This window comes from Rana temporaria, chromosome 1 (genome assembly GCF_905171775.1).
Source record: "Rana temporaria chromosome 1, aRanTem1.1, whole genome shotgun sequence".
NCBI lineage: Eukaryota > Metazoa > Chordata > Amphibia > Anura > Ranidae > Rana > Rana temporaria.
Genome location: NC_053489.1, coordinates 215,099,869 through 215,114,016, shown reverse-complemented (window position 1 = coordinate 215,114,016; position 14,148 = coordinate 215,099,869). Strand labels below are relative to the sequence as shown.

Here is a 14,148-nt window from a genome sequence, read left to right as displayed (position 1 = left end):
AAAAGCAGTCATAAAAACATGTAGTTAAGTGTGATACTGGTATAAAAATGTGTACAACAATACCACTGCTGAATCCAGATGAGGAGGGGTTAACATCAGTCCGTCGGCATGTAGATGTCCCATGAAGGGAACTATCACAACTCCCAGTGGATGGTTTGAGAATCCCAGGTTGATAGAGGGAAGTGATAGAGGGAAGTGTAACAGCCCTTGTGTGTGGCAGATAGTGAGGTCCCGCCGGCATGCATATATGAAGGCACAGCAAACGAGCCCTTCAGATGGACACGGCAAGCCCCGCCGGTGTCCGTGACGTTACTGGATCTCCGACGGAACTCCCTGAAGGCCCAGAAGCCAGTCGGAGAGGTGAGTACCAATCAAAAGAGTTTTAATCGATCAAAAAGATTTTGATCGATCCAAAAAATTAAAGATTAATCGATTAATTAAAAGTTAATTTGCACAGCCCTACAAATTTTCAAAATCTTGAATTTTCACATTTCTGTCTTTGATGCGCGTCACTGGTACTGTATTATCGACTTGTACAGCAGCAGTATAAGTTCAGTGTGCTCAGTTGTGCAATGTGATGTAGGCTGCAAACACATGTAATACACTGCATCTGGTTACTGTCTGGCGCATTTTAGGTAAATCTACATGTATTAGTTTAGATAGGCATGATGGAGAAATATAGCCAAAACAAGAGCAGACAGAATCTGGTGTAGTTCTACATTGTGACCAAATCGGCTTGTTGGGAATGCCGTTTAATTTTATGTAGCATCAGCTACATACAGTTTACAGTGCTGTTTTTTCGGCAGAAGTTCAGGGGCTTCTTGTCCTGTTCCCGGGGACAAAATTGAGTCAAGCTGAGCACTACTCAACCACTCACAGGAAGCTTTGTGTTTTTACGAATGAATACAAGGCTTTCTCTGATTGGCTGGGGTGGAAATTCTGAAGTCATCTGCCCACCTTTCCACCTCAGACAATCAGAGAAAGCCTTGTATTCATTCATAAAATAAAAGGCTTCCCACAGTGCTACCAGGAAGCAAATTGTGTGTTTGGACCAGCTTGGTCCAAATGAACTATTTAATGTCATGGTTAATCTGGGCTTAGCCATTGAGGTAAAATACTTTATGTAAGAGGAGGGGAAAGTACATATTTAACTCTCTTACATCTGACAATCAGGGTTGCTGTTTGTAAATTCACATAATTTGTTTGTAAAAATACATAATTTTTACATCTGTCAGTGAATATCCATTATAGATAAACAGTGTCCATAAAAAGGCCAAGCCTACAGCTGCTCTGCCTCAGCCAATGGGAGTGGCACTGTGCCCACCCCCTACTCCAGCCTGCCTTGTTTGACTGCTAAGCTTTAACAGGAGTAGTCACAGCCTGCAATTAGGAATGGACTTCAAAAGGCAGACTCCTCAGCCCCTGCAATGATCCACATGAATTGTTTTTTCTCTTACACATGGTCTAAAGAGGGACCAAAGCAGTTTCTACCAGCATGAAGATCTCAGGGTCGTTTCTACAGTGTGGGAAACAAAAAGTTAGCAGAATGGCACCAGAGGACAAGATACTTTTTTTTTAAAGACTTTCATTATCTATTGTGACACCAGGAAGGCTTTTGGTAATGATCCTTAGCTGGGCAGACAAAACGTAGACTTTACAACTCCTTGAAAACCAGCAGTGATGTGACAGCATATCACCTCCCAGCTGCCTGTCAATGTGTCTGAAAAGAGAACTAACATGGATCACTTTTCAGAGACGTGGCTATGATGGGGGGGGGATTTAGGTTTAGTACCTGTTTTCATTGGGAATCAGTTGCCTGCTCCAACAGGTATGTGGTTTTTTTTTCTAACAGGAGAATTATTATTTTTTTTTTTAATATCGTCCACATTTTCTTACTGGTCGAGTTTTCTTCCAGCTGGGATATGGTGATTTCCACCTGTTTTTGGTGGGTAGTTAATTGGTCCTCTAGTTTCAAAGGATGGGCCCATTTTTTTTATTTTTTTTCAGGTACCAGTTTTTTTTCTTAGCATTGATTCTCTGCCCTGGTCTGGAGCATGAGGCTAAACCTCTGTATCCTAATTTGGTCCTGGCAGTTCCCATGTTTTGCATAATTGTATCCTTGATTCGGATCCAAGCAAACCTATGCAGACATGGGGGAGGATGTACACATGGTATGCAGAAAGTGCCCATTGCAAGACATCAGTAGTAATCACTGTGGCATTGTGCTTGGCCATAGACTTACTGAGTTGTAATTTATTATATGTGCTTTAGATTATATTTCTTCTTTGCAGCTTTATCACAGAAATGCAAAGGACATAATGCAGGCAGTGGTTATTAAAGAGAAGCTGTACAAAGAGGCCATCCTCAGGTGAGTTCTTCTTGTATTTTAAACACTTCCATCCTGGGCCTTCACCAGCTACAGGCATCATTCAGATATTTTTTTTTTCTGCTGGCAATTCCCTGCATCGTAAAAACAATCATATCAGCAGTTCAGCCACCTGATTGTTTTTACGGGCGGCAGAAAGGAACATCCTAGCCCCCCCTGCCCTCCGGTGCTTCTACCGGCTCACTGATTGCACGAGAAGGAATCTGCCAGCCAAAGTAAAAGTTTACCATAGAGCTGACCGAGGACCAGATGTCCCCGGTCATCTCTATTACTCTCAGAGGCCGACTGTGACGTTATGACGTCTCGTCTGGCCCTGGCAGTTGTTGCTATGTGTTCAGCTGGAAAGCCTGGGATTTTTTGCTTTTTTTATTTGAATTTTTTTATATATATTTTGTTTTTGATCCCAGGCTTTCCAGCCTAGAGGAGAGATGCGCCACGTCCCAGAAGCAAACGCTTACGTAGGTCAAATCTGCATATGTAAATGACGTTTAAACCACATGTGAGGGATCGCCGTGAACGTTGGTGCCAGAGCAATAATTCTAGCACAAGACCTCTGTAACTCTAAACTGGTAACCTGTAAAAAAAAATTAAAGCGTAGTCTATGGAAATTTTTAAGTACCAAAGTTTGCTGCCCCCCCCCCCCCAAATTTGTGTTTAAAAAAATTGCTGAATAAATACCGTTTGACATTAAAAATTGCAATGACCACCATTTTATTCCCTAGGGTCTCTGCTAAAAAAAATATATATAATGTTTGAAGGTTCTGAGTAATTTTCTAGCAAACATAATTATTTGTACATGTAGGAGAGAAATACCAGAATTCGCCTGGTATGTTAGTTGTTAATGACACCTAAAGAATCATTTTTTATTGTTCGCCAAAGATGCATATTGGTCAACTAGATCTCATGCTGTTCCTATCTTTATAACAGTTGGGGTTGGGTTGGGGGAGAGTATGATGGTGCATTACATGAAGTTGTGATTTCCAGGGAGGCCCTGCACACTTGGAGAAGTCTCACAATGGTCCAAACTAAGGAAAGAAAGCAGACACTCCTTGCTGTAAATAATTACAGAACAACAACACTACGACAGGTACATTGTCATATTTATCTCACCCCTTTTGCATTTTAGTTAATGCAGTCCAAGTGACCTAGCTTATTTGCAGGTTATGCGGGCATGGAGAGATGCAGCATGTGTTCAGGCACATAGCAGGGAGCAAACGGCAGAACAAGTGAGAGAAGCAGCTACATTTCTACAGAAAGGTAAGAATAAATGCCAGAAGAAAAGGAATAAGAATGTGTTCTGCATAGAACTTACAAGTTTGTTTTTTTTTTTTCCTAGGAAAGCTTCAACATGTTTTCTTGTACTGGAGAAATAACAGCAAAACTACTAAAGATATCCGAGTGAAGATGGAAATGGCAACCAAACACCATGCTAGATGTTTGTTAAGGCAATGCCTAAAACAGTGGAAAGTCCATCATTCTGTGTACTGGAGAAAAATGGTTAGTGGAATGGTATTGTTATATAACTGTAACGTAGTGAACATGCTACATCAAACATTACAAAAAAGGAATTGCTTCCAGCAGTTTGCTGGATTTTTCTCTCCTGGTTAAGATACTAAGCAAACATACATTAAAGTGATTCTAAAGGAATAAATAAAAACAAAACTGTTCTACTTACCTGTTCTGTGCAATGGTTTTGCACAGAGCAGCCTGTATCCTGTTCTTTTTAGGTCTCCCAAAGATGGGTCCTCTAGCTGTGCTCTGTGTCCAGTCAGGCACAGAGTGCGTTTCAGTGCCATTCTCTCTCCTCATTGGATCACTGCCTGTGATTGACAGCAGCAGGAGCCAATGACTCCCTCTGCTGTGTGAGCCAATAAGGAGATAAAGAGAGAGACCCGGGAGAGCTGCTGCTTTCATGCATATCACTGAATCTATATTGGCTCAGGTAAGAATAATTGGGGGGGGGGCAGCTGCACCCATGTTTTTTACCTTATTGCATATAATATAATAATAAGGTAAACAGCCTTGAGAACTACTTTATTGACCGATAAAGATAGATTTGCTATTTTTTCAATCAGATTTCCTCTCCCTTGTTGAATATTATGCAAATCACAGCCAGTGCAAGTCCTCTGGCAAATTGCTGTGATATGTGTCTGGCCACAAATTTATAAAGCTATGGAAAATCAGACTGTCTAACAATTAACAAGTACTTCTGCCGCTCGCTTGTTATCGTTTTAGTACTTAACGCCTACATTTCTCAAGTGTTAAAAGCAAATCGTCCTGTGTATGACCATTCCTAAACCCTATGTCCCATGTGTGGCCATTCCTAAACCTTATGTTCTATGTATAACCATCCATAACCTTGGTAAAAGATTACCTGTTGGATTACTTTATATGATATATGCATGCATTTCGCTGTTGTCTCTGACACTGTTATGCACACTAATCTGCACAGATTTGCCATGAGTTTATATAAGATAAAATGCATGTATTTCATATTTGCCATGAATAAGCACTGTTGTGGTGAAGTTCATTTCTTGCAGTTGAAGAAATGACCATGATCAGGAAAGAGACTATCTGATCACACAACCAATCTTTCAACAAGATGGCCATTTTTATAGTTAGAAGGGAATGCCCCATATGGCTGGTAGAAAAAGAAGTGAACTCTCTTAAATGATGGGTTAGGATAATAACTGATACCTGCAAAAAAGCAAGGCAGGGATGAAGGCATCCCATAACCCAGACTGGTATATAAGAACACCAGGATCAAAACGAAGAAAAGAGGTCCTTCCAACTAAACACACAGGGTTGTTCTTGGGGTGTAATAGAATTGCATACAGTAAAACCTTGGTTTGAGAGCGTTTTGCAAGACAAGCTAATTTTTTTAATACATTTTGACATGATATAGAAGTGATGTCTTGATATACAAGTAGCGTCAACTGAGTATAAAAGTGGAGAGAGGCGCCTCTAAATGTAGCAATATGGTTACATTTAATGAAGGTACAACATTTAGCAACATATTGCTACACTTAGAGGCGCCTCTCTTCTCTTTTATACTCTGTAGCTCCTGCTGGATTTTGCTTCTAATCCCCTTGAAGAGGCTTCCATTTGTGGATGGACATTTTATGGTTACACAACCTATCACATTGTTATAATCTTTTTATATGGACTATAAACTGAAGGACTTATGAATAAATGGTTGTGGAACGAATCATTTGAGTTTCCATTATTTATGATGGGGAAATTTGCTTTGATATACAAGTGCTTTGGATTACCAGCATGTTTCTGGAACTAATTATGTTCGTAATCCAAGGTTTTACTATATTTGCAATGATTAAGCACTGTCATGGCGTCATTATTTTACTGCAGCCAAATGAAAATTGCACTGACTTAGTTTTCTCACCACAGGCTTTACAGCGCCAGCAAAACAACTTCTTCAGACTCCGCCTAAGTAAATCCTATCTGAGAAAATGGCACCAGATGGTAAGGCGCATCCGTATTACACATTATTAATATAGTTGTGCTGTACAGCAGATGGATGTAATTGGCCTTCTTGTGTTGCAGCTGGAGGAAAAAAGGTGGCAGGACAAGCAGACAATACAAGCTTTGTGGCACTGGTCTCTTAATCTGCAAGGAAAGGTAACCTTCTGTATGCAAATGCAGTAATAAACATGATGTTGACTAGAGTGTAGTTTATTAATCACAATCTATTTTTTAGGTGTTTGATTGTTGGCTGGCCTATGTTCTTGAGCGACAGAGAAAAAAGCAGCGACTTGCTGAAGCTGTGGAGGTGTATCGAACTGACCTTATGAGGGAAGGCGTTACAAGGATTTTGCGTTTCATGTCTGGCATGAAGCAGTTCAGAGCCGAGCTATCTGCTCGAAATCAGTTAAAAGTATGTACACCTACTGTACTTCGATTTTGAGTAATTTGCTTCACCAAGACTTTGGATTGTACTTGTCTTAACCCCATACCGAAAAGCACACAAATTGGCTTTTTTATACTTCAATATATACATTTGCAAGGTGTTTTGTGGTGCTAATGGTAGGGGTCCACCAAGTGACAATTGTTAAATAGATAACAAATCTGGGACATTTATAACTTTCCTGTATTAGAAATGATTGTCCTTGCCACAACACTACTGTGCACCATTTAACTTATGCCTATGGATCTCAGCTCATCAAGGACCGCCTCCTGCACATATACGTCGGCAGAATGGCACGGCTGGGCACAAGCACATACCTGTACGTCCTTTTTAAGTGCCCAGCCGTGGGTCGCGGGCCCGCGACCCAGTCCGAAGCTCCGTGGCCGTGGGACCCGCGGACCCGATCGCCGCCAGAGTCCCGCGATCCGTCCCCGGAGCTGAAGAACGGGGAGAGCTGTGTGTAAACACAGCTTCCCCGTTCTTCACTGTGGCGATGTCATTGATCGTCTGTTCCCTGATATTGGGAAAGGCAATCAATGACGTCACACATCCAGCCCCGCCCCCCTACAGTTAGAAACAAATATGAGGTCACACATAACCCCTACAGCGTCCCCTAGTGGTTAACTCTCAAACTGCAATTGTCATTTTCACAGTAAACAATGCATTTTTATAGAATTTTTTGCTGTGAAAATGACAATGGTCCCAAAAATGTGTCAAAATTGTCCAATGTATCCGCCATAATGCCGCAGTCACAAAATTGCTGATTGCCGCCATTAGTAGTAAAAAAATATATATATTAATAAAACTATCCCCTATTTTGTAAACGCTAGAAATTTTGCGCAAACTAATCGATAAACGCTTATTGCGAGAATACGTATCGGCCTAAACTGAGGAAAAAAAACATTTTTTTTATATCTTTTTTGGTGATATTTATTACAGCAAAAAGTAAAAAATATTGTTTTGTTTTTTTTCAAAATTGTCGCTCTATTTTTGTTTATAGCGCAAAAAATAAAAACCGCAGAGGTGATCAAATACCACCAAAAGAAAGCTCTATTTGTGGGAAAAAAGGACGCCAATTTTGTTTGAGAGCCACATCGCACGACCGCGCAGTTGTCAGTTAAAGTGACGCAGTGCCGAATCGCAAAAACTGGCCAGGCCCTTTACCTGCGTAATGATCCGGGTCTTAAGTGGTTAAAATTATATTTGCTTATTTTTTGTCTTTTAGGCGGTATATACACAGAATCAGACAGTTCGTCGCTGTGCCATGATCTGGAAGGAAAAAGTGTTTAGGAAGCAGCTGCAGATTTCTGTTCAGAAAAAGAAAGTGACTTTCCAGGTGCCATTTCATGATGTACCTTCTGAGGAAGAGGTCTGCTCACCTCCTTCGAAGATTTCCTTCCCATGGCCTGCAGGCAATGCTCCTCTTCTATCTAATGCACAGCCCATCCTGAGCACAATGTAAGCGGTTAAAAATCACTGACAATTCCTTATAGTGTATTCAGAATTCTCTACTAAATTTCTAACAATTAAAATGTTCGCTTTGCTTGAGAAATGCCAGGCACAGACAAAGCTTTGAAAACTAAGGAAGGCCTTCACACTCCTAAGGGTGTTTTTTTTTTCCTTTTGGTTTCATAAAAGTAACAAGATTTGGTAATTTAACCCCTTACCTCACTCATACCATATCCATCATCTTTTTTTTTTTTACAGAAGTGTAGTGAGGTCAGAGCGCCTAAAGCCTCGCACTCCAGAATTCTTGTTGCACTCCTTGGAAAAAGAAGGGGTTCTGGCTGCCATGTTCATGGATGCCAAAAACCTAGACCTTGGTTCTCAAAGGTGAGTCATGGGCTTAATTTATGTAAAAATTACATGTGAAATTCACAACTAAAGAGTTAAATAAAAAAACTGTTTTATGCAGTGATCCCAGTGCCAAGGACAATTTAAAGAGTTATTCATCAAGTCAAGCTTTACATTCAGATGATGAAATTCAGCTAGAACTGATTTCAAGAAGTTCTGCTCAAGAACCACAGGAAGCTAAATGTGTAACTATGGCCCATACTGATTGTTTTCAAGCACCTTCATGGATCTCTGGTGGCTCTTTATCAACTGCACCTCAAACCTGCTCACTTCTGAAAGTACCAATGGCAATGCCAGAACTGATGCCCCCTTCTTCCTTCAAGCCCCGGGATCAAACACAGGTAAATATTGTAAGGGGTAATTGGCTGGGGCATTCACTGCCGATTTTGAGAGATTTCTCGACCCATAATTGAATTGTTTACCTTTGGGGCCTGACTCAAGATTTTTCTCAGTTTTGTACAAGGAAATATACTGTCCTTTTCTGTAAAGAAAATGAATATAATCACTTTGTCTAGTACTTGCACATTATAGTTTGCCTTTCATTTACTAGAAGATGTTTGGATGTACTTCACTTTTTTTATTTTCTGTGTTCACTCCTCGCAGAGCATGACCTTACCAAAATTGTCAGAGAAGTCAGAGATTGGGAAGCAGCCTCACTTAACGCCTGTTTCAGACTACTCCGGCCAGCTGCTATCACCAGCTGACTTCCTTCTGGGCAAAGGGAAAATGCCACACTTAACCAATACAGGTGAATAAACATCAACTATATAATTATTTGAGCACATCTTAAACTATCCACACAAATGCATTGTTGCTAACAGCCATCAGAAAATGGTGCTCAGTATGTGATCATGATGCCATGATTTTGATGATGAAAGAGTGGATTGAACCAATTTAATATGCCAGCTTATATCAAATGACTTTATACTTATTCATATTCCTTCTGAACAGCAGCCAGCAGTGTCACACAAGTGTTCAGTGTACTTCTGTCAGCTGTAAGGAAAAAAAAACTGAGTATGTTCATATTGTGTGTCTTTCTGCAGTGGCCACTGAAAATGTAAACATTTCTAATGGAATAACTCCTTGTCTACCAAGGTGCATTTATAAATTCCTAGCATTCAGGGGGTTGGTACTTTTTTTTTTTTTTTTTTTCAGCCTGTGATCGGCTGTCATGTAAAAGTGATTTCTTTCTCGGTACTATAAAGGTGCCACCTGGTGCAAAATCACTGTGAACTTCCAAGGCAGAGATCATAATTCACGGTTAACTCTACAGTTATAACCTGTAACATGGCATGCCCTAGTTTTATGCCATCTGTTCCCCAATCTCCACTGCGATGAATGAGCCCGGAAGTGACAGGCATTTTACTTCCGGGTTCAGAACTGTCATTTCCTGCTGCTCTAGCCAGGTAATAAGACAAGCACGATTAGCGAATACAAGGGCCTACACATTATTATTATTATTATTATTATACAGGATTGATATAGCACCAACAGTCTGCGCAACGCTTTACAACATCAGGGAAGACAGTACAGTCACAATACAATTCAATACAGTAGGGATCAGAGGGCCCTGCTCGTTAGAACTTACAGTCTAGAAGGGAGGGTCAAGTGAAACAAAGGGTAGTAACTGTGTGGGTAGGATAGGCTTCTCTGAAGAGGAGGGTTTTCAGGGATCCTCTAAAAGCTAATAGACGGACAGATTGGGGTAAGGAGTTCCATAGGCTTGGAAAGGCTCTGGAAAAGTCCTGGAGACGAGCATGGGAGCTGGTGATTAGAGAGCAGGAGCTCTTGAAGAGAACGAGTAGGTTGGTATTTAGAGACTAGGCTAGTCATGTAGCTGGGGGCAGAGTTGTGGATGGCTTTGAAGGTAGTTGGGTGAGCAGAAGCCCAGTGGAGGGATTGACAGAGAGGAGTAGCAGAGACAGAGCGGTTGGTAAGGTGGATGAGTCTGGCAGCAGCATTCATGATGGACTGAAGGGGGGTTAGAGTATGCAGAGGTAAGCCAATGAGGAGGGAGTTGCAGTAATCGAGACGAGAGATGACCAGGGAGTGAATTAAGAGTTTTGTTGTGTCATTGGTTAGAAAGGGGCGTATTTTGCAGATGTTGCGGCTGCAAGATTTGGACAGTGATTGGACGTGAGGCTTAAAGGAGAGTTCAGAGTCCAGGAGTACTCCTAGGACCTTGGCATGTGGGGGATGGGCTGATAGTTGTGCCATCAATTTTGACAGAGAGATCAGGGGAAGAGGCACAACGATTGCACCACATGTGTGAGGTATGGCCGTGAATGTCAGAGTGAGAGCGGTAATTCTAAGGTCATGGTTTATCTCTAAATTAATAACCTGTAAAGTATCGCCTAAGAAAACTTTTATGAACCGTAGTTTTATGCCATTTCACAAGCACACACAATTTTGAGTCTTGATAGGGTTGTACATAGATACCAAACATAAGTCTCAAAAAGTTGGGATGCTGTTTATAATGAGTAATAATTTGCAAATCTCATCAAAATTGCCTTCTTTTTTTTTTTTTTTTTTAAATGGTACACTGTTTAAACACTTCAGCCCCGGAAGATTTGGCTGTTCAATAACCAGGCCATTTTTTGCGATACAGCATTGGGTCGCTTTAACTGACAATTGCGCAGTCGTGCGACACTGTCCTTTTTTTTTTAACCACAAATAGCTTTCTTTTGGTGGTATTTGATCATCTCTGTGGTTGTTATGTTTTGCGCTATAAACAAAAAAGGTGACAATTTTGAAGAAAAACACCATCTTTTATTTTTTTGCTGTAATAAATATCCCCAATTTCTTTTTAAATAAGCACATTTTTTCCTCCGTTTAGGCCGATATGTATTCTTATACATATTTTTGCTAATAAAAATCGCAATAATGATATATTGATTGGTTTGCGCAAAAGTTATAGCGTCTACAAAATAGGGGATAGATTTATGGCATTTTTTTATTATTATTATTTTTTTTTTTTTTTTTTTACTAGTAATGGCGGTGATCAGCGATTTATCGTGGGACTGCAGACAGATTGGACACTTTTAAAACATTTTTGGGACCATTGACAATTATACAGCGACCAGTGCTATAAAAGTGCACTTACTATGTAAATGTTACTAGCAGGGAAGGGGTTAACACTAGGGGCGAACAAGGGGTTAACTGTGTTCCCTGGTGTGTGTTTTAACTGTAGGGGGATGGGAGTAACTGGAAGAAATGACAGATCGTTGTTCCTAGCTAGTAGGAACACACAATCTCTCTCCCTCAGCTCACAGAATAGGGATTTGTGTGTCATCGCGACCGCCGGCCACGTGCATCGGCACCCCCGCAGGGCAGCGGGCGCATTCCTGCTATCCCGCTTGATGGGACTGACATACAGCTATGACGGTTCATGGGATCATGCCGACCTGCTGCAGTATAATGACGGCGGCTGGTCGGCAAGCGGTTAAACATTTGTTATGTTTTTTTTTTTTTTTTTCTATTGTAAAAAAAAAGGAGGGGGGGTTATGAGACTTGCAAATCTTTTGCATTCTCTTTTTATGTAGAATTCATAAAGCATCCCAACTTTTTATGAATTGGGGTTGTATTCAATGCATGCATTATGTTTTACTTTTAGCTTTTCTTATAAGGAAATAGTCCCAAATGAGAATACATTATGACATCTACAAATTGGTGGAGTACTCTCTGACACTGTAAGGACCTGTGTCGACAGGCTTTAGCGCTTCTGAGATCATTCAGAATTCAGTCACTGGTGCATATGATCTGTATTTAAAGCGGGAGTTCACCCGAAAAAAAAATGTTTTAACATTAGATTGAGGCTCATTTTGGGAAGCAGAATCGGGTGTTTTTTTTTCAAATCGAAGTAGTACTTACCGTTTTAGAGAGCGATCTTCTCCGCCGCTTCCGGGTATGGTCTTCGGGACTGGGCGTTCCTATTTGATCCGACGGTCGCATACATCGCGTCACGAGTAGCCGAAAGAAGCTGAACGTCTGTGCGGCTCTATACGGCGCCTGCGCACCGACGTTCGGCTACTTTCGGAAAATCGTGACGCGCTGTATGCGACCGTCGGAAGCCTGTCAATCAAATAGGAACGCCCAGTCCCGCAGCCCATACCCGGAAGCGACGGAGAACATCGCTCTCTAAAACGATAAGTACTGCTTCGATTTTTAAAAAAACACCCGATTCTGCTTCCCAAAATGAGCCTCAATCTAATGTTAAAAATTGAGTTTTTGGGTGAACCTCCACTTTAACCTGTTTTTTTAATAGTTGACAAACTAACGTGGATGGAGCAGCAGCGCAACACAAACGGAGATTACACCTTGATTCTAGAAAAAGTGTGTTGAAAGTGCAGTATACAATATCTGTTCTACATCAGGTAACTGCCTCATTTTATTTATTTTTTCCATGTGTTCAGCAAAGGAGACCATTGTTCAAGAAGAAGGGTCAAACCTTTTGCTAAAAGAGGAGGAAACACAGATTGCTACCCTTCAACAAGAACTTGCTCATATTTACTACAATATGCAGAGATACCAGGGACAGAAAGAGGAACTCAAGTAAATATACATGGCTTATACCAGAAATAGAACTGTTAATCCTTATGAATTGAGTGCTAGTAACATCTCCTATTCCTTTTTCAGAGCCTGGCAGAGGCATGCCCATGTGTTGAGTAGATGGTTGGAATCTGGTGAACCTGGGGAAGATTCTGCAGAAAAAGAAATTGCTAAAGAAGTTAAGACTGAACTACAGCAGGTACTAAAATTCATGGTTAGGAGATTTTGTCCACCATCATCTGGTTCAAAGAAAATTTAACCAAGAATATTTGTATGCTGCTGAAATTACTCAATGCCTGTTTGATATGTAGATCCAAGGGCTTCAATACTTTAGACATTTAGTAAATGTCCTTGCTTTCCTCTGACTTCACTAGCTGCAGGCCTATTCCAGGTCAGTTGCTCAAAGTATTGAGGACAGAAACATATCTGAAGGAGGTCGGCAATAGCAACCTTCATAATTCTCTAAATACAGTTTAACAGCAATTAAGGAAACATTTTAAATATGTTTTTCTGAGTTTAGGTAGTTAAAGGGGAACTAAACCCTCCTATTCTATGCAGCTAATGAAGGAGCCATCTTAGCCTCTGTTTAATCTGCAATTCCCATGGTGTTGCACACAGTTAAATGGGTAAGTTTAGTTTGATTTTAAAGTAGGAACTAACGGGAGTAAGGGAGGGTTATAGTCCCAGTCAGGTTTTTTTGCCAGCTGTGTCACATTGGAGAGATTTCTTTTCACTTCCCGTCCCCTAGCCTAAACAGTAATTGATGGGGAAATCCCTTCAAAGCAAAGGAATCCTTGGTTGTCACTATGGTCAACAGAACTAGAAGATTTCCCCTGTACTCTGTACATCCCCAATTCCAAAACAGTTGGGATGCTGCGTACATACATAAACACAGAATGCAAATCCCTTAAACCAATTGTTTTTTCACAATAGAACAAAACATAAAGGCCTAGATTCACGTAGGGCGGCTTTACGTTGTGCGGGCGTAGCGTATCTTATTTACGCTACGTCGCCGCTACTTAGAGAGGCAAGTGCTGTATTCACAAAGCACTTGCGTCTTAAGTTACGGGGGCATAGCGTAAATCGGCCGGCGTAAGCGCGCGTAATTCAAAGTAGGCAGGTCATGTGCGTGTTGTATTTAAATTAAGCGTGACCCCATGTAGATGCATGGCCGAACGAACGGCGCATGCGCGTGCATGCTCAGTATCACGTCGTATTTACGCCCAAAGATACGCCAGCTCAATGCCTGTGATGTGAACGTAACCTACGCACAGCCCCATTCACGTACGACTTACGTAAACGACATCAAGAGATACGCTTGTTCCGGCGTCCATACCTTGCATGGGCTGCGCCACCTAGAGACCTGCTTTATCTTTACGCCGGCGTATGTCTTACGTAAACAGCGTAACTAATTGCGACGGGCGTACGTTCGTAAATC

At 41.2% G+C, this 14,148-nt stretch overlaps 1 protein-coding gene across 1 annotated transcript in view; it reads left to right on the top strand.

The window, feature by feature from the left end:
* Positions 1-14,148, top strand: part of SFI1 (SFI1 centrin binding protein) — a 103,913-nt gene that overhangs the window by 72,475 nt on the left and 17,290 nt on the right. Inside the window, exons 19-31 of the mRNA XM_040349740.1 lie at positions 2,292-2,368; positions 3,371-3,473; positions 3,547-3,643; positions 3,723-3,883; positions 5,792-5,866; positions 5,948-6,022; positions 6,102-6,278; positions 7,534-7,766; positions 8,016-8,141; positions 8,224-8,503; positions 8,766-8,910; positions 12,575-12,713; positions 12,798-12,909. Of these exons, the coding sequence (XP_040205674.1) occupies positions 2,292-2,368; positions 3,371-3,473; positions 3,547-3,643; positions 3,723-3,883; positions 5,792-5,866; positions 5,948-6,022; positions 6,102-6,278; positions 7,534-7,766; positions 8,016-8,141; positions 8,224-8,503; positions 8,766-8,910; positions 12,575-12,713; positions 12,798-12,909 (1,800 nt within the window). The remainder of the gene's footprint in view (positions 1-2,291; positions 2,369-3,370; positions 3,474-3,546; positions 3,644-3,722; positions 3,884-5,791; positions 5,867-5,947; positions 6,023-6,101; positions 6,279-7,533; positions 7,767-8,015; positions 8,142-8,223; positions 8,504-8,765; positions 8,911-12,574; positions 12,714-12,797; positions 12,910-14,148) is intronic.